The sequence below is a fragment of the Pyxicephalus adspersus genome, chromosome Z (assembly GCF_032062135.1).
Source record: "Pyxicephalus adspersus chromosome Z, UCB_Pads_2.0, whole genome shotgun sequence".
Classification (NCBI taxonomy): domain Eukaryota; kingdom Metazoa; phylum Chordata; class Amphibia; order Anura; family Pyxicephalidae; genus Pyxicephalus; species Pyxicephalus adspersus.
This window is the reverse complement of record NC_092871.1, coordinates 14,450,191-14,476,121: the sequence shown is the minus strand read 5'-3', so window position 1 is coordinate 14,476,121 and position 25,931 is coordinate 14,450,191. Positions and strand designations below refer to the sequence as shown.

Sequence of the window (25,931 nt, the reverse complement as noted above, 5' to 3'; positions counted from 1 at the left end):
GTGGAATGTTCCAACATGATTATCTGTAGATGTGTTCTGTTAAAGAATGGAAGTATGTGTCTTCAAACACTGATGTTGTTGGAACATGCGTGTTCTGTTTTAGAACTGTTTGGCCAAAACATATTCTGATGTTGGGAATCCAAAAACCAGAAATTCTGGTGTTTAATATGGTCTCAGCAAGCAGGGAGAATCAAGAGGGCAACTGCACCAAAATGGCTGTTATGATCTCTGGCTAAAACGTGGGATCACCAGGGGGTAGAGCCTAAGTGGAACCTGTTCTTCACCAGAGCACCATGCAAGTGATCGGTAATCCTGATGACTACTGAACTTTTTGCTACTGAGTGCTTTAAGCTAACAATGGCATAGGAAAGCCACCTTAGGAACACAAAATGTGTTCATTAATGGAGCCATGTTATGTGGCTTGTAGGTCAAAATGGAAAAGATTCTTTAATTTAAAGCTTTCTGAGGTCACTAAATACTGATTAGTGTTACAAAATCATAAAGTGCCATTTATAGCTTATAAATTAAAAAAAAAAAACATTTCAATTAAAGCGAACTTAAACTAAAATTTTTATTATTATTATTAAACAGGATTTATAGAGCGCCAACATATTACGCAGCGCTGAACATTAAAGAGGGATTGCAAAGACAGACTAATACAGACAGTGATACAGGAGGAGAGGACCCTGCCCCGAAGAGCTTACAATCTAGAAGGTGGGGGAATTTCACACACAGTAAGATGGGAGATATGTAGTGGTGGGAAATAGTGATGGTTTCAAATGACAGAAGAAGCCGGGTAGGCAAGTTTGAAAAAATGGGTTTTGAGCGCTCTTTTAAATGAGCAGAAAGTAGGAGCAAGCCGAATAGGACGAGGAAGACCATTCCAGAGAGTTGGGGCAGCTCTAGAGAAGTCTTGTATAAGTGTAGACAACCCTTTATAAAGTAAATATAATACCAATAAAGTAAAAATATATATTTTTTTTTTACTGCAACACTATTAAAAACAAAAAATAGAAAAAAAGACCCTTCCATTCTGTCTGTCCCAGGAGGCTCCTGGCTGCTCCTTTCATTCATGCCAGCATTTGTCTATATAGAGGAGAAAGAGATGCCATTTTCACTTTACCTTTTACAGCAGGCTAAGTCACCAGGCCCTGGCCCTGTGCAGTGCGGGATTTGGTGACATACCCAGAAGAAGGGAAGAGACGGGGAAAGATGATGGCGTCCGGCGCGATGAAGGCGAGCCCCAGGACGGTGCGGGACCTGATTGAGGACATCTCCAGCGAGACTGAGGGTTCTTCAGAATTAAAGGTTAGTGTGATTTTTTTATACAGGTTGTCCCAGGGTTACATACAAGATAGGGACTGTAGGTTTGTTCTTGTTGAAATTATATTTAAGGCGGAACAGGTACATTATTTAAATGAATGCAATTAGGATAGATTTTTGTCTCAACATATTATTAGGTAGAGTGGTGTCAGTTACTGTAAAAATCCTCATTGTGAGTTCACTAAAGAGTTAAAAGAGTTTGCAGAACAGCAAAAGACTTCTTCTGCAAGTCATGCGAACCACCCTCTCCCCTATGTTAAGCCTCCGACCTTCACATGAATGAGCAGGGAAACTCTGTTCCTATGTAGGAATTTGTCCATATGTTGAACTCAGGGGACTACCTGTATTCAGTTTAGTTCTGCTTGTGAGGGTGTGATCAAGCAGAATTGATGTTATATTAACCCAAATCCAATTTTCCTACACAAGACTTAGCCTGAGCAAGGGGGAACGGTGGATTATAAGGACTTTTACAAATACAATGCTGAGAAGTTTTAGGTTTGGAAATAAAAGCATTGTGTGGAAGAATACAAGAGGAAGATCAGTGTTTAGTGAAAGAATTTGGTAAATACCAAAGTTAGTACATAATAATTAATTATAGTATACTATTATTCAGTGTGGTGGGAGATTACCTTGTTTATTCATAATTATGTAAGATTAAATGGAGTCACATATGACGTGCAAAGGATTACTGTTGTCAATCAACTTTACAATTGTTTCAATTGTTGTTTGGCCTGTTTACAGCTTCCCAGATTGATTCAATGGATTGATAGTATATTTACACTTTAATTAAAGAAATGCATTTAAAAAAATAATTTAAAAGTAACATTTCTTTTATTAAATAGAGTTTAAGCTAAAGTAGTAATACATTATAGACTTGAGCTTTCCTGGTGATATTTGCTCATGTAACTAAAAAAAATGCGATCAGTAATGTCATTGTCACTTTGCATAACCATGTGCCATTTTCTGCACATGTTTATAAAAAAAAAAAACATAATGTTAGATCTCACTAATGTCATGCTCAGCAATACCTGAGCACATAATGAAAACGAAATAAATGAGATAGAACCATAGAAACACCTGTCACAGTGTACACAAGAATATGAACCATGAAAAAAAACTTTTTAAATATGTTGGCATGTTGGCATGTGGCATGTGCTTTTTTAGTTTTTTTAGTTTAAAATTCATCAATTATATTTTTTCTTAATTATCAATAAAAACAACCATATTGGTTAACATACATCACAACATTTTTTTTAAGTATACAGACTTTGTGACAATTCTCCTACAGAAAGACAAGGTTGTATGCTTAACCTGATTCGCCTATTACAGCTTCATCAGAAAAAATAATCTTAGTTGCTCTGTATATGATTCTAAATAAAAAATAAAATTTTAATTCAATTTATCTAATATCATCATTTTTTCTAAAAAAAAAAAGATATATAAACACTTGCTTTGTTCTTTTGTGATGATCCACAACATACTGAAAAAGGCTAATGACTTTTTTTTTTTAGAGTTTCATAAAACCAAATATACACATACATATACACCTTCTAAAACAATACTCATGAACATATTCAGTATGGAACTCTACACTTCTTCTAATATAACTATAAATAATACAAAAATGTAGTGATTTAATGAAAATGACCTGATAATGTCTATACATTAATAACAATAATATGGAAGGCAAACTGTTAATCAGTTAATTGCACAGTGAGGCTAGTGGTGACTAATTGGACATCTATCTATCTAACAAAATAGAAATGTATAGTTTAGTGTGAAGCAGACCTTAACTCAAAAAAGAAGTAAAATATAAACTAACTCAGTTTTTAGTGAAAGGTGTCCTCTTCCCATTGGTGTTGGCTGCGTCAGCAAGCATATATAAAAAGGTACATGACCATTGTGTGTGTGAAAGGCTCCATAATGTGTGTGGTGCAGTAGAAATGACTATGACCCCAAGGTTTTACTCCCTTCCCCCACCCACTCCAAATGTCAGTGTGCCTTGGTCTGTGAGCAATAGCGCTCACCATCATGCAACACCATTCCCACTAATGATTTATGCACCCATGAGTTGATAGGTCATTGCTTGTCTATATTTAATTCCCCCACTATTTTCCACTCAAATTTGTTGATTTCAATACACAGCCAGAGCCGTATAACTATGGGTTGTAAAACTTGTAAGCACAAGTTGCAAAACTCAGTTTAGGTCCACTTTAAGTATGTTGTGAACTATTTCAGTAAGATAAAAAAACATAAAGCTTAGCATAAAACAGGTTGCTTCTGATGGTTTGTCCCCTTCTAAAAATGCTAGTAACTTGGTTCTCATTATGTGGCTTGGGGTCATATTTAACCACTCGATAGTATGCATTTATACCGAGTGATGCGGGTGCACATGTAAGTCTGGGGAACAGTAGGTACCTGTTAATAATACCAAAAATTATTAAGAAATCTATTCCAGGTTTGGAGACACATTCCTATTGTATGCTTTGCCAGATTGTAACTTTACTTTAAAGGAAACCTGTAGTAAGAAAGCATGGAAGTCATTGGTGACCACTTCTACAAATGTTAGTTCTCTATCGTTATGTTGATCAGCTTCTGTACTTTCCAAGTCATTAACTTAGATTTGTCAGTAAATTTCCTGGAAGCAACATTTAATATTGTGACCGCTGTTCTCTTTTGATAATTATCCATTAGATGGCAGAATGAGTCTTCGTTTTAAAGCAAAAGTAAACCGTCTTTAAAAATTATGATCAGACAGGTCTTTTGTGCTTACTGCAACTTGAGTATCTAATGGGGGTCTAATATTTAGTTACCATTTTATTCTATTGAAAGGGGAGTGTGTGTGTGTGTGTGTGGGGGGGTGAGGGGGGGGGGGTAGTGATCCTTTCTGATTGGTCATCCCATCCCCCCAGGGTATCACACATAAGATTTTCACCCAAGACAAGCACTACTGTTCATCTCAGACAACAATCATCTGATGTGTTTATGTAGCTTAAACAAAAATGTCTCATAATAGCAAATAATACAAGTCCTGCCAGAATTCCAGTGCTGTCGTAAAATTCCAATACTGGCCATTTGTGAATTCTACATGATATAATGGGCCTGATTCATTAAAGCTCTCCAAGGCTGGAGAGGATACACTTTCATTAGTGAAGCTGGGTGATCCAGCAAACCTGGAATGGGTTTCTTGAAAGTCATTTTCTATTTTCAAGCAATTGTTTTGAATCCTCGACCAGATTTACTCCAGGTTTGCTGGATCACCCACCTTCACTGATGAAAGTGTATCCTGTCCAGCCTAGGAGAGCTTTAATAAATCAGGCCCAATGTGTCAAAAAATCCAGCTATAAATAAATGCAGAGTGCTAGAATTTCCAACATGTTTTTGTCTACTAGTACTAAAACAATTTTAATTCATTTCTAAAAACATCCATAAATAGGACATCTATTTCAATATGCTGCCTGTTACATGATACTGACCACTCTACTCTGTAAGCTGTGCTGCACACTACATACGCCTTAAAAATATTTATTACCACAACAGTATTCTTTTTATGAGTAAACCGGCATAATAATCAGTTTTATATGCATAACTTAGACACTCTCCTGGATAAAAGGAATATGTGAATGCTTAGACCCTGTTTAATCTATGCCCCACATTTCATGTATCAACAACCACTTTCTGCTATGGTGTGCTTTGTGGACTGCCAATCACCTCTGCAGCAAAGTGTATCTCTTCCTGTATTTCGGAATTCTGTCAAATGTTTTAGTTTTTGGATAATACATCAGAGGTTTCTGATAATACATCAGCGGTTCCTGACAGCCACAAATCTTAGGAGTCAGGAATGACATCAGACAAGGCCAGATTTTGCAGTAGGCCACATAGACCGGGATCTTCTGCTGCTGCCCAACAAACTCTACAATAACAGGAATCACAAAATAAAAGTGATTCTGCTAATATCACATGCAGTGCAAAGATCTGTTCAGGGTGACATATGTATTGAAGGGTAAACTTCTCTTTTTGTTTTGTTCTACATCTTTTTACACCCTCTTTCTCCTCTCTCCCTGCCTTTTTCTTTCCCCTCTCCTCTCTGTCGCTCTCTTTCTCGCCCTTCTGTTCTCTCCCCCTTGTAACTCTCCCTCTCTTCCCCCTTCTCCCTTTTCCCTTCTTCCTGTATGTTCTCTTTACCATCTCGCTGTCTGTCTCCTCTCTCTTCCCTACTCTCTCACCTTCCTTTTTTCTCCATCCCTCTCTACCTCCTTCCGTTCTCTCCTCTCCACTCCTTCTCCTCCCCATTCTCTCTCTCTCTCTCTCTCTCTCGCCTCTCTTGCTCCCCCTTCTTTAGTTCTCTCTTTCTCTCCCTTTTCCCCTCATTATGACTCTTTCTCTCTCTTTTCTCACTCTGTCCCCTCTCCCTCTTTTCACTCTACTGTTATTTGTCTCTCTCTCTCTACTATCCCTTTGTCTTATCTCTTCATTCTTTCTCCTCTCCTCCACTCTCTTTCCTTCTCTATTTCACACCCTTACCTTCATTCTGTTCTTTCCCTCTCTCTCTTTCTACGTATTTGATTCTCTCTTTCCTCTCCCTTCCCTCTTTCTCTACCTCCCTTTCTCTCCTTCCATCTCCCTGTCTCTTTCTCATTTCTCCCTCTCTCCCCACTATATCTCTCCTCACTTTCTCTTTTTTCTCCATAACCATTGCCATTCTTCTTGTTCCCCTTATCATTATTATTATTATTATTATTATTAATAATAATAAACAGGATTTATATAGCGCCAACATATTACGCAGCCCCTCTCCTCTCTCTTCCACAATGTGTTTTGGTGTGGTTGGGGGTGGGGGGAGGGGTTGGCAGCAAAAGCTATCTGGCCTATGGGAACATACAGTATAAATCCGACCCTGATGGCGGATGAATCTCACTGTTAGTATAGACAACATATAATAAGCCAAGAGCTATTTATTTGACTGACATACTTCCCACCAATTGCAAAGAACTAAGATCATTTTTTACACAAGCACAGGTGTGATAGTGGCAATTCTCCAGGACTTTAACTCTTGTGAAACAACTTGAAAATATTTAATTAAAGCAGTAAGCTTGTTCTTAATTTTTTGCACATTACGTAACTGTAGCCTTAGGATAAGTTGCCTTGAAAACCTACTTGTACTTTCAGCGCTTGAAAAAAATAATTCTTATTCCAGCATATAAAATCTACCTGCATGATCACATTTATTTGCAATTTCTAAATAAAATGTTTATGGATGTAAAAGCTGATGTACGAGTATAATGTTCCTCACCCACAACTCTGCACAACCTCTCAATTTACCAGGGGTAGTCAGGTGTAAGATGACACGAAAAAAACAGTGACATTATCCACCTTGGTGGGCTCGGACACCATCAAATGTTGTTTACTAATCATACTGAGATCAGAAGACGGTGATGGTCACTCCAACACCATTACTTTTTTATTGTAGTAAATGAAAGCTAATTTGGTCTTGTTGTTTTAGATCAAGGGTCCTTAGGCCCCGGTCCCATCTAACGCGTAGGCCACAAGAGCACGGAGACCAGTGGTGGTCCGTGGCTCTGGCCAGTGCACCCCCCAGCAGGGTTAGGAAAAGGACCCCACTTGGGGGGTGCGCACAAGCCAGAGCCAGGGGGCAGGCTCAGAGCAGTGGGCAACGTGTGTCTCTGGACACAACCCACCCACTCTCCCATCGCAGGCTCAGACCTGTGGGTGGGTGGGTTCTGGCATTATGACTTCACTCAGGGGGAAGTTTCTTCTCTTTGTAGATTCAGTGGTCTGCGAGCTGCAAAAGGTTGGGGACCACTGTTTTAGATCATTGTCACGCTGGAAAATGCTTGTTATACACAACTTTCGGATACATGAATACAAGTTTTTCCAAAGAATCCTATTGACTCCAAAATTGTTTCGGGGGCCAAGAGAACCTATAGTAAATAAATGTTGGTAAACGGGTCAAAACATGCTTATATAGCAATCAAGAGGCTAATATTAGTGGAGGGCAGGGGCACATCACAGTCTTTTTGTTAGTATTACTTTTAAATAGAAAAGCACTACATTTTTAAGACTTCCTACAGCCATTTAATACATGATTTATTTATTTACATTGTATGTAAAAATGCTTTGAAACATGATTTTTTCTTTTTCCTTAGGGACATGATTTTTTTTCTTTTGGCACATGATCCCATAGTTCTCACTGGTTCCCAGAAATTCTGGTGCCAATACTATGTTCAGGGGCTTTACATCTGTCATTGCACATCCTTATTTATTTACTAACCGCAAAACTAAAAACAAAACTCCTTGAAAACTTTGCAGCTTATCCCTTCTCCCTAAAGACTCTGCGCTACAGAACCCAGCCCCTTGATTTTACTGTAATTCAACCTAAACCTAATAATATTATTAATATTATTATTATTATTATATTCAATACACAGGATCTTTTAGCACCAACATATTTAAAGCTTTTATTGCACTTAGCATTAAAGTCCAATTTGAATTTAGCTAGCTCACAAACTACACTATGTGTTTGTGCAATGTGTCTTCATTGTGCCAAGCCCCTAGTTCTATTGAGCTAGTTCCTGTTCACTTGGTTCTTAATTCAGTGTTTCCTATGTCCAGCTCCTGCGTCAACCCCTCGTTGTCCATTCTGTTAGTTCCCAGCCAACTCGCTGTGCTGTTCCAGTGTTCCTGTCTGTCAGTGGATATCCCTGTGTCACCCGTGCATCCTGTTGTTTCCAGTGTCTCCGGTATTCCCTGTGCCTGCAATGGCCCCTGTGTCACTGGTGTCTGTCCCCTGGATTGCTGGTCTTCCTCGATTATCCTTCGGCATTGTGATTTGGGACCGTGTTTTCCCCACCTGAGTGTGCCCAAGGATTGCAACCTGGCAGTAACCAGCGGCGCAACATCCTCACCATTAGAGGCTCTGGAGAAAACCTGGTTAGTGCTTAGACTTTGCACCTTGGCCCTTCTCAGGGCTCACACTACCTCCGTGCAAGATGTAGCACCCTCTAGCGGTCCTGTCTCTCTGTGCGTGACATCTGGCTCTAATATAGTGGAGTATATAAGTAACAACTTCCCCCATCGAAAATCCCCAGAACCACACCTGTTCGGTTTAGGGGGGGGGGGAGCAGTGATATCATTCACCTGAGTAAACTTTAACACCATCTGATTTGAGAAATTACTCAGGGTGGACTGTGGCAGTGGGAAGGTGGTGAGGAAGCATGGATGGTTAGTTTTATCTGGAAGGACAGTGAACTAATATAATATGCTGTAATACAGAGCAGTGGCTTAGTCCTTAGCACTCTGACCTTAGCACCTCTGCAACGATAGGTCCGAGGTACTAATCTTGGTTAAGACACTATCTGCATGGAGTGTGCAGGTTCTCCCCGTGTTTGAATGGGTTTCCTCCCAGTACTCTGGTTTCCTCCCACATTTCAAAAACATGCAATTAGATTAAGTGGCTTCCCCTCTCCCAAATTGACCTTAGACAGTGGTAAGGGCATATGACTAGGATAGGGACATTAGATTGTGAGCACCTTTGAAAGACAGCTAATGACATGACTATGGAGTAAAGCACTGCGTAATATGCTGGCACTATATAAATACTAACTAAGATAGTATCATTAATATTAATAAATTAATATAATAATAATAATACACTGTCACTGTTTCCAGAAAGAGGTGACATTAATAAATTAATATAATAATAATAATACACTGTCACTGTTTCCAGAAAGAGGTGACATTAATAAATTAATATAATAATAATAATACACTGTCACTGTTTCCAGAAAGAGGTGACATTAATAAATTAATATAATAATAATAATACACTGTCACTGTTTCCAGAAAGAGGTGACAGTGTATTGTAAGATTTTGTCTCTCCCTAAGTACTCTGTAGGTTGTTGCTCAGCATATGGTGGCAGTTTAAGATGTTAAAGTCAGTTTTAGACAACTTGTATTGTTTTTTTTTTTTTTTGCAAATATACAAAACTGTTCAAACAACACTACTTTTTAAGCACTAACCCAAAACTAAAAATTGAAACTCATTACAGCCAACAGTTTTGCTCGTAGGAAATTTGGCATCCTTCCCTGGCTATCTTATGTAATGGTGAATCTGCATAAACCCAAAAACCTGTAGTATATGAAACAAAAAAATCACCTCTCACTTTTTGCTGATTAGCCCCTGTTAGATTTGTCCTCCAATAGTTGAAGGTGTCACTTTTGTCACTACAGGAGAAAGATGACACAAACACAGAGTTCACTATGAAAATTCTCCTGTGTATAGTCCACAACCAGCTCCTAGCAGGATATTAAATTTTAAGCAGCACCTGGCGGCATGCACTGCTTATCTTCCTAAAATATCAAGACGTGCATGGTAAGTAATGTAATGAGATGACACAAAGGTAAAAAATCACAGCTGTATTCATTTTATATAGAAACAGTCAGTGATATCTGAATGTAAATTCATTTTCCTATGCCCCTTAGAGGATCCTTTGGTGGGATCTCTTCTCTTGATTTCCTTTTTTTTTTTTTGTTTAAATGTACTTTATTGTTGTGCAAGTGAAAACAACTATGAGCATAAGCAGGGGTGTGGAAAAAGTTATTTTCAGCCCTTGGGTGGGCTAACTTACTAAAATTAGTGCTGTATCCCAACCTTCTCATGGCGGTGCTGGGTTAGTGATTAGTGCACTCCCATGGTGGAAGAGGAATGGGTCAATTTCTTCATGGTGCTAAGCATCATGAAGAAATTGATCGGGTAATTGGACAAGACAGAATGCCAAACATGGATGACAAGCTTAATATGCCATACAGGCTGTAATCCAAAAGTTGCATGGGTTTAGTGATAATATACTCTTCAATGTGCCACATATGATGGATACAATATTTAGAGAATATCATATCTCAGGAAGGTAGGAATTATATAATTATGATTGTGTATTACCAATAGTGTTGTTTTTGAATTTTGCAATGTGCCCAAACATTTGTACATGTCTGTTCTAATAGAACTGAATATGCCTCTTCTTCAAGCTAACTAGTTTTTAGTACATATATGATTAACTATACTAAACTGCCTGATGTTATTCCACATCCCAGGTCCATAATACATAAACAAATTAAAAAAAGAAAACAGAGACTTATGAAAATGATAGGAATATATTTTACTGTGAAAATATATACAAAACATTTATTTTATTATACCAATCATATTAAAATTGTTGCAAATACCATTTTCTAAACAATTGTTTGTGCTATGTGTGCACGTTGGATGTGTTTCCTGTAGTAGAAGTCCTTAAAAAAGTCCTCAGGTGTGCTGGCGAGGTTACAAGATACGAATGAATAAATTGTCTGTATAAAGAGCTGGAGGGGGCAGAATCAGTTATTAGTTTTGTCAGGTTGAAAATAACTGATGGCAATCATAATCTTAGCTTTATGATTTGATTATGTGGGCCTAATTTATGACAGCTCTCCAAGGCTCCAATACCTTTTTATCAGTGAAGCTGGCAAACCTGGAATGGATCTGGTCAAGAATCCAATACAATTGGTTGCAAATAGCAAGTGACTTTGAAAAAATCCATTCCAGGTTTGCCAGATCACCAGCTTCACTAATGAAAGTGTATCCTCTCCAGCCTTGGAGAGCATTCATAAATTAGGCCGCAATGTGTGCCTAATAATTCAGTAAGGACACTTCTCATCTGCAAATTGAAGAAAAAAATTGCCCTTCCCACTTTTATTTGAGTCCCAGGTACAGTGTAAGTTCAAATTTAATCAACAATAAGGGAAATGACTGCTAAACAGATGAAACAAATTGTTCCCTATAGTGCAAACTACACAAGTAGCAAATCTTCTATGATCACCCAATGCCACACCTGTATGAGATTAAAATGTTACCATGTGCTGTTTGTGTACAGTGCACCACAGGGAGCCATTTTTCCATCTGTTTAGTAATTAGTTGTCACTATAAAGAATTATTTGCTAGAAGTTTTAGTAGCACAAACATTTTTTTCAAAAAACCAGAAATCACCTTCTCCCAACACTCTACAGTTACCCTTCTTTCCTCTCCACAACTGGCCTATAAATATATTTCTGTAATTCCAGACTGTCATGATGCCCAAAAACTTTAGAAGCTTCCCAAAAAGGCGTGATGACAGTGAACAATTTTATAAATACAACACAGACGAGGTTCACTGTGAAAAGGTTCTGGAAAAAATAATTATTACAAATGAGTATCTGGTTACCAAGAACAATAGGCAAGCTAGGTACTTGTCACTTGAAGGTGGCTTAGCACCTTTAGGATTTTTAGGTTTCATCATTTATCCTTTATTGCCAGGCCACAGTTCTCACACAGAAGTTGAAGGAAAACATCCTGGTTTTATGTCAACATAAGCAAATTAAGTAATGTATCAAGTGACTCCGCTAATAAATTCACTCAGCAGGGCATCACGAGTAAGCTAGGTAACAGGTGATAAAAACTATTTATTTGCTAACTACAAACTGAACTAGAAGCAGACACAATGTTCAAAAGATACAATTTAATGAACTAATAATAATTTATTTATTATGAAATAAGTTTTCACAATATAGGGACAATAAGGACAATAAAGAGTTTTTTTCTTATTTGTAAACAGTCCGGTTGTGGTTATTTCTGGGAATGAGTAAGGGGTACTATGTATGCCTGTGATCACTCCCCAAGGTGAGGGGGTAGATATCTGGGGGTCTGCTTATAAAAGAGGGATTCCATATTCCAAATAAGCTCCTTACACACCCGCAACACAAGAGGCTGGTTGTAGGGAGGGGGCCTGCTTCTTCTCTTCTCTTCTTGCACAGATGGGGCAGATGGCAGTCTGGTTTTTCCAAAAGGAAATATTTTTTGCCCCTGTGTCATTGTTTCTCCAAAAAGGAAAGAGGCTACATGCTTTCAGCCCCTGGAAAGGTGAAATAATTCCTGAAAGTGCTCCTTGTGGGCAGCTTCAGAGAGTGTTCGATGTTCCATGGGAGGAAGTGGAAGAAGCTGGTTTAAGTTTCAAGTTTTGGCTGTCTGGTAAGAAGTCAAATTTAGTCGACCAGGGCTGGTTTATCCACTCTGCAACATCTTCATTTTCTGTGGCTGTAGAATGTGCTCTGTTTGAGGTGTCTTAGAAGTTAGGATATATAAAGATTATTTACAGCAAAGGGACGGTAAAAGGTACCTAAAAAGAAAGACACTGATGTCTGTATTCTGATTTCCAGGAGTCAGAGTTATCCTTATATCCAAATCTTTTTGCAAAGACATATATCTGATGAACATTCGTGTAACATATGGTTGCTATTGATAACTACGAATTAATCCAAATACTATTTAGAACACAGGCTCCCAAGTTTTTTGGTCACTCATTTGCAATCTCTCCACATGTTGTTATTTACTGGAATCAACTTGTTTTTGATGTGTTTCACAGCAAAAATACCTTGCTTTCTCAAGAATAATGGCAGCAGAAGATCATATTCATACTCTATAAAGCACTGAATAAAGCAATCCAAATACGTGGATTCCCAGTGAAGCCAGACTCGGTAACATGACCAGTTTTTCTAATGACATGTTACAATATATGAACCATAGCTCCACAGCCATGGATCCTTCAGTATTCACTAACTATGAACTTTTAGTGACGTAACACAGTTTAGTTTTTATTATGCTTATTGTTTATATGAGGCAATATCTAAATATTAATGCGTATGTTTTAATGTATGTTGTAATAATACCATATTACCTGGTTGTTCCATTTAGTGTATAATCTGCAGATGAAAATAACTAACATTATTAACTAAGATGTTATCTCTGTTGTTTGATGGCAAATGAATTTGATATGGTTTAATGACAGTATAAAAATATATATGACAACTATGCTTTAGTAATATAAGTTCTTTAAGTTTTGATGTTTTTGGATATACACCAATATATACCTGTTATATTCTCTATTATGTAGAATATGTACCCCCTACCTTCCTGAATAAACAGACTAGTTTCTGTGAAGCGCGTTGAGAAAGAATGTGAATAATCTGAATGTGAGAATCCTAATTATGTGGTAGCCTCAATGGGCAATCATTATTATAGGAATTACAAGATAAGTTTGGTAAATCTTTGCATGTCAAATTTTGTAATTATTTTATGTATTGTTCTTACTGTATTTTAAATAATAAAATATATTTTATATTTTAGTGAAATTTGTTTATTAATTCCACTACAAAATCCTTGTTACTATCTATGTTGAATTTGGGGTGTTGCTCCAATGTAATCACACACCACTTAGATTCTATCTGGGAATGATGTATGTTTTAATGTATTTCACCCATGGGACACATTAATATCCAAAATATGTACCGTAATACTTGCATTGCACAATAGGTATGTTACATAATGTTTGAATAGATTAGATTTATCATAGTGATATATATATAGTTTTATCTACAAGAGGATCAGAACAAACAAGTAACTAGTAACTAATGGTCCATCTTAAAAGATAGGTATGCCCTGATCATTAAAGTGTTACATTAAAAAAAATAAAAAAAATTTTGTTACTCTGGAAGTTGTCCATACTTTGCTCCACTCTTTTTCCAGGGCACAAATTTTAAAGAGTGGCCACATGGACTTGTCATCCTGGTATTTCTCTTTCTGATTTAATATCGGAAAACAAATTAATTTTTAGCTGTTAGGAGGTGCTCTTTGGGCCTACGATCCTATGCGATGCCATACCACAGGAGGGTGCATGCTGCCTATACCCTCCGGCGACTGCTCTTGCTATAGCACAGGGGTTTCAGGACAGAGCCCTGAAGGTTGCAGCATCCCGGTTTCTCTGCAGCTGGGGTTTTTCCCTCAGCAACCTCTGCATTGAGGCTGCAAAGCTGAATGGGATTGGAGCTGTGTGAAGCTGATTAGAAGAGTGGTTCCTGTGTAATCCCATGCTGTCATTGGCTGCTGGGGCTTTACAGCCTCTCTGCATCTAGTCATCTGTGCCTGGAGTAGCGTCTGCTGGGCTTATCTGTGCTGGAGAGATTCTTAAGTGGTTTTCTGTTACTGACCTTTGCCTGTTCTTGACTGGTTCCTCAGACAAAACCATCAATTTTGGTGAAAAAAACGTCAGAGTTTTACATTTTGGTTCATCTGATGTTGCCCATTAGTACTTATTTACAGACTGAAAAGTAACCCAAAACTAAAAATTCTTCATTAATATTTAAAAATTTTAATAAAATCAGCTCAAAAGTCAAATTTAACTTTAGGTTGAATTGAATTATGGTCAACTGCCTACCCGGCTTCTTCTGTCATTTGAAACCATCACTACTTCCCACACTACATATCTCCCATCCTTTTGTGTATGAAATTCCCCCACCTACTAGATTGTAAGCTCTTCGGGGCAGGGTCCTCTCCTCCTGTATCACTGTCTGTATTAGTCTGTCATTTGCAAGTCTGTCATTTGCAATCCCTATTTAATGTACAGCGCTGCATAATATGTTGGCGCTATATAAATCCTGTTTAATATTATTAATAATAATAATAATAATTAATAATAATAATCATGACTAGTGAGAGGGTACTGGAAGGGATATGTACATATCTTTTTAAAAATAGGAAGGTTTTCTAAGCTTCCATATTGAAAAAAAAATTATCAGATGAAAAAGAAAGGTCAGGAACAGGGAGAAAAGCCCAAAAAAATCTGGATTGCCATTAGCAATGAAACAAGGTGGGTTGTATCTGACCTTCTGCAGCATCTAATAAAGTATCCTGATTCTCTAAAAGCCTCTCATGGCTAGCCATTGCTGTCATAGTTCTGGTAACTATATGTTCTTATGTAAGATCAAAAATAACTTTAGGAACTCTTCTTGTAATTGTACAGTTTCATAGTGGACATAGGCTGATGGGTGACACTGTCCTTTCCCATTTGGTCATGGCAAAATTAGTGTTGGCAGTCAGGTAAAAATGTACTTTAAAGGATTGGAAAAGGTTGGTGGGACAACTGGTGTTTAGGAGATTAGCTCCTTAAATCGCCATTCTCAGGACGATTCCTATTTCTTTATTCCTGTCAAGGTTTTCTTTTATTATTTTTTTTTCCTTTTGTTCATATTAGCACTATTTTTTAGAAAGTATTTTTTGTTAATATACAAAGACTCCAACATTGCAATGCTTTACATTAGAACTGTCTAACTACAGTCCTAGAGGGCCACATACAGGCCAGGATTTTCATATGGTCCTTTTCTGACTCTTTGCAAACCAAACCTTACCAAATGAACTGCTGTCTGCAAGCGAAATATTAAAAATGTGCGAAGATCTTACCCCCCAGGAAAAGAGTTGGATAGCCCTGGTTAATAATATGTTTCTTTGTGTATACCAAATGTGAACTTGTTTCCTATCATAAAAAAAATTATTGCAATTCATTTGCGCTATAGTTACATGAACAGTATGGCTCCGTGTACACCCTGTACTTTGGTTCAGCCCCCAACATTGTGATTTGTGGCTATGAAGCTGTAAAGGAAGCACTCGTTGATCAAAATGATGACTTTGGAGCTCGAGGAGAACTGCCAGTTGGTGAAATAACCAAAGGATATGGTAAGAAATAAAAACAAAAATGATTAAGGGAATGCATAGTGGTTTTGTATATATTTTTAGTATTTACTATAGTCAGGACTAATAGTATAAAATTAACATTTCAGGTAACAGTCAGGAAAATAAGGGATAATGCATATTACCATATTTCTAATAATCATCAGCTAGCAGTTGATATTTTAAACTCAATTTTTTGTAAAAGGCCTAATGCTTAAGACTTCAATCAGCTCTAGGAGAACCCAAAAAGAGTACAGAAATCCAACAAATGTAGGCAAGCACCATCCAACACCTGTCAACCGTTACTAAAGATGTGAAAGTCAGAAAAGCAGTCAAACACTACAATACTGCATCTTCACATCCCTTTTGACCACATACAATACAACGATACAACTTGCTATAAAAATATAAAGGAGTAATTGGTGACAAAAAAAAAATAATATTATTAAACATTAAGGAATAGAGAAAAAAAGATTTCTTCACTTTGTTACTGGACTTACTATTTTGGCTGAGATGTAGTATAAATTATAGGAGTCTGTAAAAATTTGAGGAGGAACCAGTAGGCTCTAGGGAAATGGGTTTAAAATTGTGGTCAAGATTTTTAATGCTAAATATGGATGATAAAATGACAAACATTGTACTTAATTCTTGCAGAACAAAGCCTTATTTTCCTATACCTATATGTATAGGTGGTTGAAGGGTTATTTTTCTCTTGTCCGGGTAACAGGTACATATTCACAGGAGCAGGCACCCTGTTTGATCTGCAGTACAGATCTATACAATATTGTACACAGTTATACAATCACATTACAATTTATATGGCCAGCCTTAGATATTATATTTGGAGTTTGCATTAGTCAAGAACTTTTTTTTTTCCTCTACAGGTATTAGTATGTCTAATGGAGAACGTTGGAGAATAATGCGTACTTTCACATTTAAAACCTTAAGAGATTTTGGATTTGGAAACATGGAGTGGAAGATTCAGGAAGAGGTTCGATGTGTGGTACAAGAACTTAGGAAGTGTCAAGGTAAGCAGAAACTTATGTTCATTATCCTTACTAACTAATCTGGTTGTTATTTTACAAAAAGAACATAGTGCGGAAAAAAAGAAAAGGGGTAACTTAATTTGTGTTACACATATTTATTGTCAAGGTCAAATGTCCAAAACAAAAAAAATTTCAAAACATTGTACATTCCGTTTGGTTCAGCTGTACCCAAAAAGATGCTGATTTTCAACAACAAAATTATTTTCCCTGGAGGGTTATCACGTAATATTCTATTGCAGAGTGATTAAGAAGGTGACTTCAAGAAACCTTGTTTGGTGCTGTGTTGGGTAATAATTTTATACCCAACAGTGTTTGTATAAGTCCAATAAAGGTTCATAATGTCCACTGATTTGTTCTCTACTTGTAAATTGGGAGTTGCAATTCCACCACTTTAAACTTTAAAATTGTGTCACATGTCACACAGATTCTACTTACTATTTCATACTCATGCAAGCTTTATTGTGGTGATTTTGTTAGTGAAATACATTGAGTAGAGCCTGCATGACACATCACACTTTGTTTATTGCTGAGCTCTTTGAGTAACTCTCTGTGAGTGTCTGTTATAAATGGTATTGCCATGTTTTGGTTTTACTTAATTGAAAGGGACTTTTATATCCAGGGAAAGAAAGTATATGATTTTATTCACTGTGAGCGAAGATTTCACTGAGCACTCACTGCTAGGGATGAGCAAGAAGGCCTCTGCTAATCTCGCGAAAATTTCCTCGAACTTCTGAAGGGTCCGCAAAATTTCATCAAACTCATTTTGCTGACCCATCAATATGTTCAGGGAAATTACAGGATGATTCCCACGGCTGCATTCATTCATGTGCACAGCCGTGGGAATCCTCCTGTCAGTGTGTGATCCGCGGGCACTAGAGGTTAAATGAGGACAAGTCTCCCCATTCGTCACCTCTAGTGCTCTGTGATTGGCTGAGGAGAGGAAAATTCTGATGACGCTTGAGTGGCAGTGCTCATGAATAATTGCAGCCATGGGAATCATTACAGGATTATTCCCACGGCTGCATTCATTGATAAGCACATTCGCGGTATTCCTCCTGTCATTGTGAGTCCTGCGGCTGTGCTCATGAATGAATGCAGCCATGGGATGATTCCCATGGCTGCATTCATTCATGAGCACAGCCGTGGGACTCCTGTGTTTTTGGATAGAGAATCTCGATCCAAGAAGACAGACTACTCAGGTCCGAAAAATCTGAATTCGACGGACAAATTCACAAGGCTGATCTTGCTTACATGTTCAGTAAGCGGGAAAAGCCAGATTCGCTGTGAGAGCGAATTTAAAAATCTCGCTCATTCCGACTCACTGCACATTCATCGCTCATTCCCACTCACTGCACATTCATCGTGCATGAGTGAGATCGTCACATACTAAGAAAGCCATTGACAAATACCCAATACAAATAACCCAATTTATGTGGCGTTGCATACCAGGAGGCAGTGGGTTTCGAAATTGAACTGCTGCTGTTCCAATCCTCATTTTGAACTTGTTTTTTGATCCAAATTACAGTATGTAATATGTTAAGTATGATTAATGTTATATGATTCCTGGGATAAAGCATTTATAAAGAGACCCTAAAAGAGTTGGTGACCCTATTTCTATGAAAATATGCTATGTCATGAAAATGTTTTTCAAAATAAATTTCTCACCCATCTCATTTATCCCCATAAGTATTATGTTCCAAATAAAGGCTGTAATGCTTCAAAAAGCTTCATGGAGCCCACAATCTAACAAGGAAATTGTTTCTTTTAGGACGCCCTTTAAACCCTTCAAAACATGTTATGCAAGCCTTTTCCAATATTCTCTGTTCAATCTTGTTTGGAGATCGTTATGACTATTCAGATGCAAAATTCTCAAAACTTCTTTATATTGTGAAAGAGATTTTTTGGCTTGCCAGCTCTCCCTGTTGTCAGGTAATTTGTAAAAAAAGTTGACCATTGTGTAAATTACCATAAATAAAATTCACATTACAAATATGGTCTAAGGTTCAAAACATTTACATAACAAACAAAGCAAATAGGAAATTATTTCATTCCAGGTTTGCTGTGTCACTCATCACTCATCTCCAAGACTGGAGAGGATACACTTTTAACAAGCTGATTGATTCAAAAAACCTGGAATGGATCTGTCCAGGATTGAAAACATTTGCTAACAAATACCAAATGACTTTATTAATTCCATTACAGATTTGCTGGATCACCCAGGTTCACTGATGAAAGTGTCTTGGAGGGGTTTAATAAATTAAGCCCAATATTTGCATTACATGCACCATAAAGACTTTCTAGATAATGAAAAGCATTTAGAATGTGGTATTCTATACAGGACTGTAAATGTGTAACTTTCTTGTAAACAAAAAGAAATCCTGCCCCAGCAGGAGAAGAGGATTTGCAAATAAAGCTTAGCAATATATTTTGACATGACTTGAGTTTTGATGAAGAGCCCCCGATTTGGTTGATGGCTCAGTAATGAGGATGAAGCAATGGTTATTGGTCTGCATTGCATTCCATGAAAATATTTTAGAAGTCTATGTAATAATCCAGAACACAGCAAGCAGCCTCAGAGATCAACAGCAGAAGAGGGTCCCTGATGAGCAACCAAGAAAAGGACCTATTCAACACAGAGGGGTAAATTTAGAGCCATGGGAGGCCCAAAATGACTTTAGACATGGCTTATGGAGGTAGGAGGAAGAAACTGGGTGTGTGTGCAGTATGCCAGCTGACATCTGGATATATTTGGCATGATGGGTCTACATATTAGGATGAAGCAATCTACTGCTGGGGCACATGTAGACTGCAGTAAAGGGTCCACTGAACAGGAAAGTAGCTTGGCTTCTCTTGAGTTGAGAGAAACGTCCAAGGTGACAGCTTGTTATTAATCATCTGCACCATCATTAGAAGCTAGGAAGGGGAGTGAACAGAATGCTGCTGCCCTCAAGAAAGACTAGACATTTGTCAGGTAGGACAGGTCCACATAGTGGATAATAGGTTCTACAGCACATGGTATGTAATGTTGAAAAGTTAAAGATGTCTGCCATACAGCAAATTACCAAGTCTACAGATAAATGCAAAATCAGGAAAAGGTCATATTAAGGTAGAGATCAGAAACAAACATGAGTTTGTCACTAGAAAATCAATAAGCAGGACATGGAACACAGGAGCAGGAAAGAATACTAGTGTCACAGAAGCACAGGATTGCAAAATGTAATAGGAAGGGGGCAGGGAGTTGGCACTAGTTCAGAAACATTGCCTGAATGCAAAAAAAGACCCCTTACTAAATGGTTGAGCCAAAATGGTGAGCAAGGAATACTAGCAGCATGGACCAGAAGAAGGATCTAAAGCTAGTGAAAAATCTAAGAACATATGTAAGTACATTATAATTTATTGAATGCTAAAATAATCTGCAACCCCTTACAGAGGTCCCCAAGCAATTTATGTGATATCCATTTTTAAGTAAAGCTTTCACATTCACACTTTTCACATAGTTATATAGTTCTGTTGAAAAAAGACATATGTCCATTAAGTTTAACCATTAGGGAGATAAACATATCCCAGATAAAAACCCTATAGACATTGATCCAGACGAAAGCAAAAAAAAAACAAAAAACCCTGGTATGATTTGCTCCAACAGGGAAAAAGAGTTCCTTCCTTGTCGGGCAATCAGATGTTCCCTGGACCAACAGTCTCTGTTGTCTTTACTTTAAAGCCTTAATACCCAGTTATATTCTGTCCTTCTAGAAAAGATTCCAGCTTTTTCTTAAAACAATCTATAGAAGTTGCTGAAACTACTTCCTGAGGGAGCTGATTCCACATTTTCACAGACCTTACAGTGAAGAATGCCTTCCTTATCCGGAGCTTAAACTTCTTTTCCTCCAAACGCAAAGACTGCCCTCTTGTTCTTTGTATCGATCTCAAAGTGAATAATGGGGAAGAGAGTTCTCTATATGGACCGTTTATATATTTATACAGGATGATTATATCCCTCTTAAACGTCTCTTCTCAAGAGAGAATAGATTCAGTTCAGCTAATCTCTCCTCATAGCTGAGCTCCTCCATTCCTTTTATTAGTTTAGTTGGCCTTCTCTGCATTCTCTCCAATTCAACAATGTCTTTTTTGTGAACTGGTGCCCAAAACTGGACTGTATATTCCAGATGTGGTCTGACCAATGCTTTGTACAGGGGCAGGATTATGTCTCCATCTCTGCAGTCTATTCTTCTTTTAATACAAGAAAGTACTTTGCTAGTTTTAGATATTGCAGCTTGGCATTGCATGATGTTATTAATGTTATTAATTGTTATTGATGTTATTGATCTACCAGAACCACCAGATCCCTTTCCAGTTCTGACTCCCCCAAGTGTATTCCCCCTAGACAGTATGAAGCATGCATGTTGTTAGACCCCAAGTGCATAACTTTATATTTCTAAAAATTAAATGTCACTTGCTACCCAAATAAACAGTACATCTAGGTCTGCTTGTAGAATATAGACATCCTGTATAGACTTAATTCCATTACATAGTTTGGTGTCATCTGCAAACACAGAAATGGTAATTTTATTAATCCCAAACTCTATATCATTTATTAAGATGTTAAACAGTAAAGGTCTCAACACTGAACCCTGGGGTACACTACTAATAACCTTAGACCATTCAGAGTATGAATCATTAATTACAACTCTCTGGATGCGATCTTTAAGCCAGTTCTCTATCCATTTATAGATTACATTTTCTAAACCTATTGACCCTAACTTGCATATTACCCGTCTGTGGGGTACAGTGTCAAATGCTTTTGCAAAGTCCACGTACACTATATCAACTGCTATTCCACTGTCTACCTGTTTACTTACTTCCTCACACTTACTTCCACATTTATACACATGAACACTTTAGAACTAAGACTCGATGCAGCCTTGTATTGAGAATCACCCCGGCACCCCACCCCATCCAGTAAGATCAAGCTAGCTTTATAAAGTAGGTCATGGACAAATATTGAATGCATATTTTATTATTATACAGGTTCATAGCATTCTCCCAACATTAATGAACTGCATTCCTGGACCCCACCACAAAGTAATCACACTTTCAGAAGAATTAGCTGAATTTGTCACTAAAATAGTGAAATCCTGCCAGCAGACTTTGGAACCCAGCAAGCCAAGACATTTTGTTGATTGCTTCTTAATCAAGATAGAAAAGGTATAAATATATGCATGTCTTGTTTGATAATCAGGATAATAAAACACAGTAATTCATCCCATGCTTTTAGAGTAATCCTGACCTATATGTTCCAAACCTCAAATGCAGAAATACCCTGGGGCAAAGTGACATTGTCTCCTAAAAGCCTCCCCTGGAATTGTATAGTTGCTGATCCATGCTCCCTCTCTGCCCTACTTCTCCATTAGTCTTTAATCTTTTGGTCTAATACAGCAGAGCATCCAGATATTACCTTCCACCATGGAAGATCCCCAGGCCTAAACACCGTCATATAGTGGAGGGTACAAGTGAAATCTCCCATGCCATCTGATGTGTGAACTTACCCAGAATGGACTGTGGTGGTGAGGAAGCATGGATGGCTATGTATACCTTTGGGAATGGTGGACTATTGCGATCCACTGGCATTTTGATTCAATTGGTAGGTGACAGTGTCTTGTAAAGATTTTTATGTCTCTCCCTAGGAGTCCATGGGTTGAAAAGGAACAAATCGGTAGCCAATTTACAAATTTAAAGTCAGTTTTAGATCACCTCTAGTGCTTTTCCTGCAATTTTGTGAACTGTGTTCAAAAAATGCCACTTTTTAAAGCATACCCAAAACAAAAAAATTGTTATAGGAAATTTGGCAAAAAATTTGGCTTCATTCCATCCACCGATTTGGAAAATCCCTAAATCCTATGGCATGTAAAACACCAATTTTCCTAATGACTTTTTGCTGATTAGACCTTACTTGATAATTTGTTCAATTTTTGGTCTCCATAGGAGAAGAATGACCCCAACACAGAGTTCACTAGAAAAAATCTTATGTGTATAGTCCACAATCTCTTTTTGGCAGGAATTGAAACTTTGAGCTGTACCCTACGGCATGCACTGCTTATCTTCTTAAAGTATCCAGAAATAGAAGGTAAGGCAATATTGTGAGAAGACAATATGGGTAATTAGTTATATGTAATGGTTATTAGTTTTTTTATAGCAGTTAATCCCCTTCAAATGAAAATATTGTTTTTTTTTCCTTTTTTGTAATGTTTCTCTTTTCTGCCAGCTAAACTTCATGAAGAAATTGATCGGGTAGTTGGAAGAGACAGAATACCAAACATGGATGACAAGCTGAAAATGCCATACACACAGGCTGTAATTCATGAGGTGCAAAGGTTTTGTGACATTGCCCCCTTCAATGTGCCACATATGACCACAAAAGACACACTATTTAGAGGATATTCTATCCCCAAGGTAGGAAACATTATTATGTAGGTGTGCATTATCAAGGTTTTTTTTTTTAATTTTACAATTTGCCCATACATTCGATGTTCAAGTCTGATAGAACTGAATATGGCTTTAATTAGTTAGCTCCTAGTGCACAGTGGTCAGCTGCTGTTTACTGTGCACAATCTTAACTGGATCAAAGCTGCTTGCAACCATTGTAAACAATAACTGTAGCTATATGCCTTTTTCAAGGTAGGTGGTGGTGTGCATTCTCATTAAAAGGTGGTCACCATATGTCCCATGAATAGAGATGCGTAAGGAAAGACGCTTTTCATTCTGGGCTGATGGCATTTGAGCTGTACAGGGCACTTCTTAGCTCATGTAAGGTTTAGGAGAATGGCAGATCTTTCTGTTCCTCCTTATTCTCATTCTTCTCCACTTTCACATCCAGTATTTACAACTCCTTGAGCTCCAAGAGAGTTTGCTCAAGTATGCAGACAATTGAGATGGTGTTACTGTTTGATCATGACGGACGATTTGTGATCCTTCATCAAAGTGGGTTAAGATGGCAGACATTTTTCATGACAGCCTTTTCTTGCATTTTATTTTGAATTTGTTGGATTCCATGGTGAAGGGACATCACAAATCAGCCTTTTTTGATAGTTTGGTTGGTCTTGGTCATTAAGCCATATGGCAAAAAAAAAATTTTTGTGAAAAATACAGTAAGCTTTACTAAAGCTTTTAACACTGATAAATTGTGTTAATCATTATGTTAATCATTCATTAGCAAGAGAGAGGATCTCGGCTCCTGCTGTGTTTTGCTGTATTGGCTTCCTTGTAAGAAAGCAAGATTTTCATCTATAACTGTATAGTAGTTATCCATAACATCCATGACGATATACCAAGCATAATAGAAATCATATGGATATATGTCAATATCACTCTATTTTAAACATAAGCCAGATTAGTGTATAATTCTTTTTATTTGTAAAAGGGGTAGAATGGACTTACATGATCCTATGATATTCTAAGGCTTAGTAAGAGAGTGACATAGAAACTGGAGGAGGGTTCCAACAATCTATATGAGAATATGTAGGAGATGATGTACTGTAAATGTTGCTTTAGGAAATTAATTGGGGACTATAATATAGAAATAAGGTGGGTGGGAGGAGGGGGGAAAAGGCCAATTTTTAAATTGTAAACGTGTAACACTTAGTTAATGCAGGTCTGGTAAATCACATTACATTACAGTAGTAATATTAAAGGGTTATTGAACATTGAAACAACTTACTATAAAAGTAAAAACCAATTAGTAGAACCCAATTAAAAAAATCAGTTTTAGAGAGAAAGATTTGTTCTCCAATAGCCAAGTGCATTCAATAGGTAGAGAAGGAGTTATTGCTGCAGTTTCTGTGTGTGATCTAGCAGCAGGAGTTAATAGGTTTAAAGAAGAAAGTCCACAGGCTTGTGAGTGCACCTTCATTTTTATTTTATTGTATTTCCTGTAGGGCACCAATGTCTACTTCCTGCTTTGCACTGTCCACCGTGACCCAACACAGTTTGCTACTCCATACAAGTTCAATCCAAACCATTTCCTGGATGACAATGGCAAATTTAAAAAGAATGATGCTAACATGCCTTTCTCTGCAGGTGGGTTTATCTAAAAATAACCAGATGGTGCGATTAGTATGGCACAGTGTAAGAAAACAAGTAATATACATACCAATAGCAGGCAAAGATATTTCTAATTTGCTCAATATTTGCAATAATCAGTTTGTTTTTGATACACTACGTCAGAGCCTCCAAAGGTTGGTTGTTACTACTCACGCTGCATGAGTTTAGGTTTTTTGGAGACTTGATTGGGCAACAACCTTGTAGGCCTCTCTGTCAAAAAAATAATTGTATTCTAATATACTTTAATTGTAGAAATGTAGTCAGTTAATCACAACCTAACTAAATTTTCATAAATGTATAGTGATGACCACACATATTTTAAAAAGAAAGGGAGACGTAGCTAACTCATGTACAGTGGCCTGCTTTAGGATAGTGTATTTCCTATATGAATTCAGAAACTGAAATAAAATGTCTTTGCAGGAAAAAGAACATGTCCTGGACAAGGTGTGGCCCGAATGGAGCTGTTTATCTTTCTCACTACCATCCTGCAGAACTTCAAATTGACCTCTAATAGGGAATTTTCTGAAGATGATTTGGCTCCTAAGTTTACAGGGTTCTTAAACACCCCAATACAGTATGAGCTGTCATTTATCCCTCGCTAGATCTTTTTGACTCTTCTAGAGCCAAGTGATTTATAATGAGCATTAGAGTATCAGGACTCTAATGTAAGGGTAAATACTTTTGTGGGAGCTTCTCAAGATGACCTTAACAGAAGAAATGAATCTAGCTTTAGGACAACTAGTCTTTTATCTGGGGGGAGACTTTTAATTATCAGTCTGTGTTGCCTGGAGCCCTCCACATTGGGAGTTGAATTACCTGAAATACTCTGCACCCTCTTCCTGTCTCCTGTCTATGCTTTTTTCTTCAATAAAAACCCCTAG

The 25,931-nt window shown here is 37.5% G+C and overlaps 1 protein-coding gene across 1 annotated transcript; it reads left to right on the top strand.

Annotated features, from left to right (window-relative positions):
• The first annotated feature begins 1,230 nt into the window (after positions 1–1,230).
• Positions 1,231–25,931, top strand: LOC140343895 (cytochrome P450 2G1-like). The gene is made up of 9 exons (XM_072430797.1): positions 1,231–1,308; positions 15,757–15,916; positions 16,795–16,938; positions 18,725–18,885; positions 21,982–22,158; positions 22,936–23,077; positions 23,216–23,403; positions 24,885–25,026; positions 25,471–25,931. Exons 1-9 carry the CDS (start codon positions 1,231–1,233, stop codon positions 25,650–25,652), a joined length of 1,374 nt encoding a protein of 457 aa, XP_072286898.1. The 3' UTR covers positions 25,653–25,931.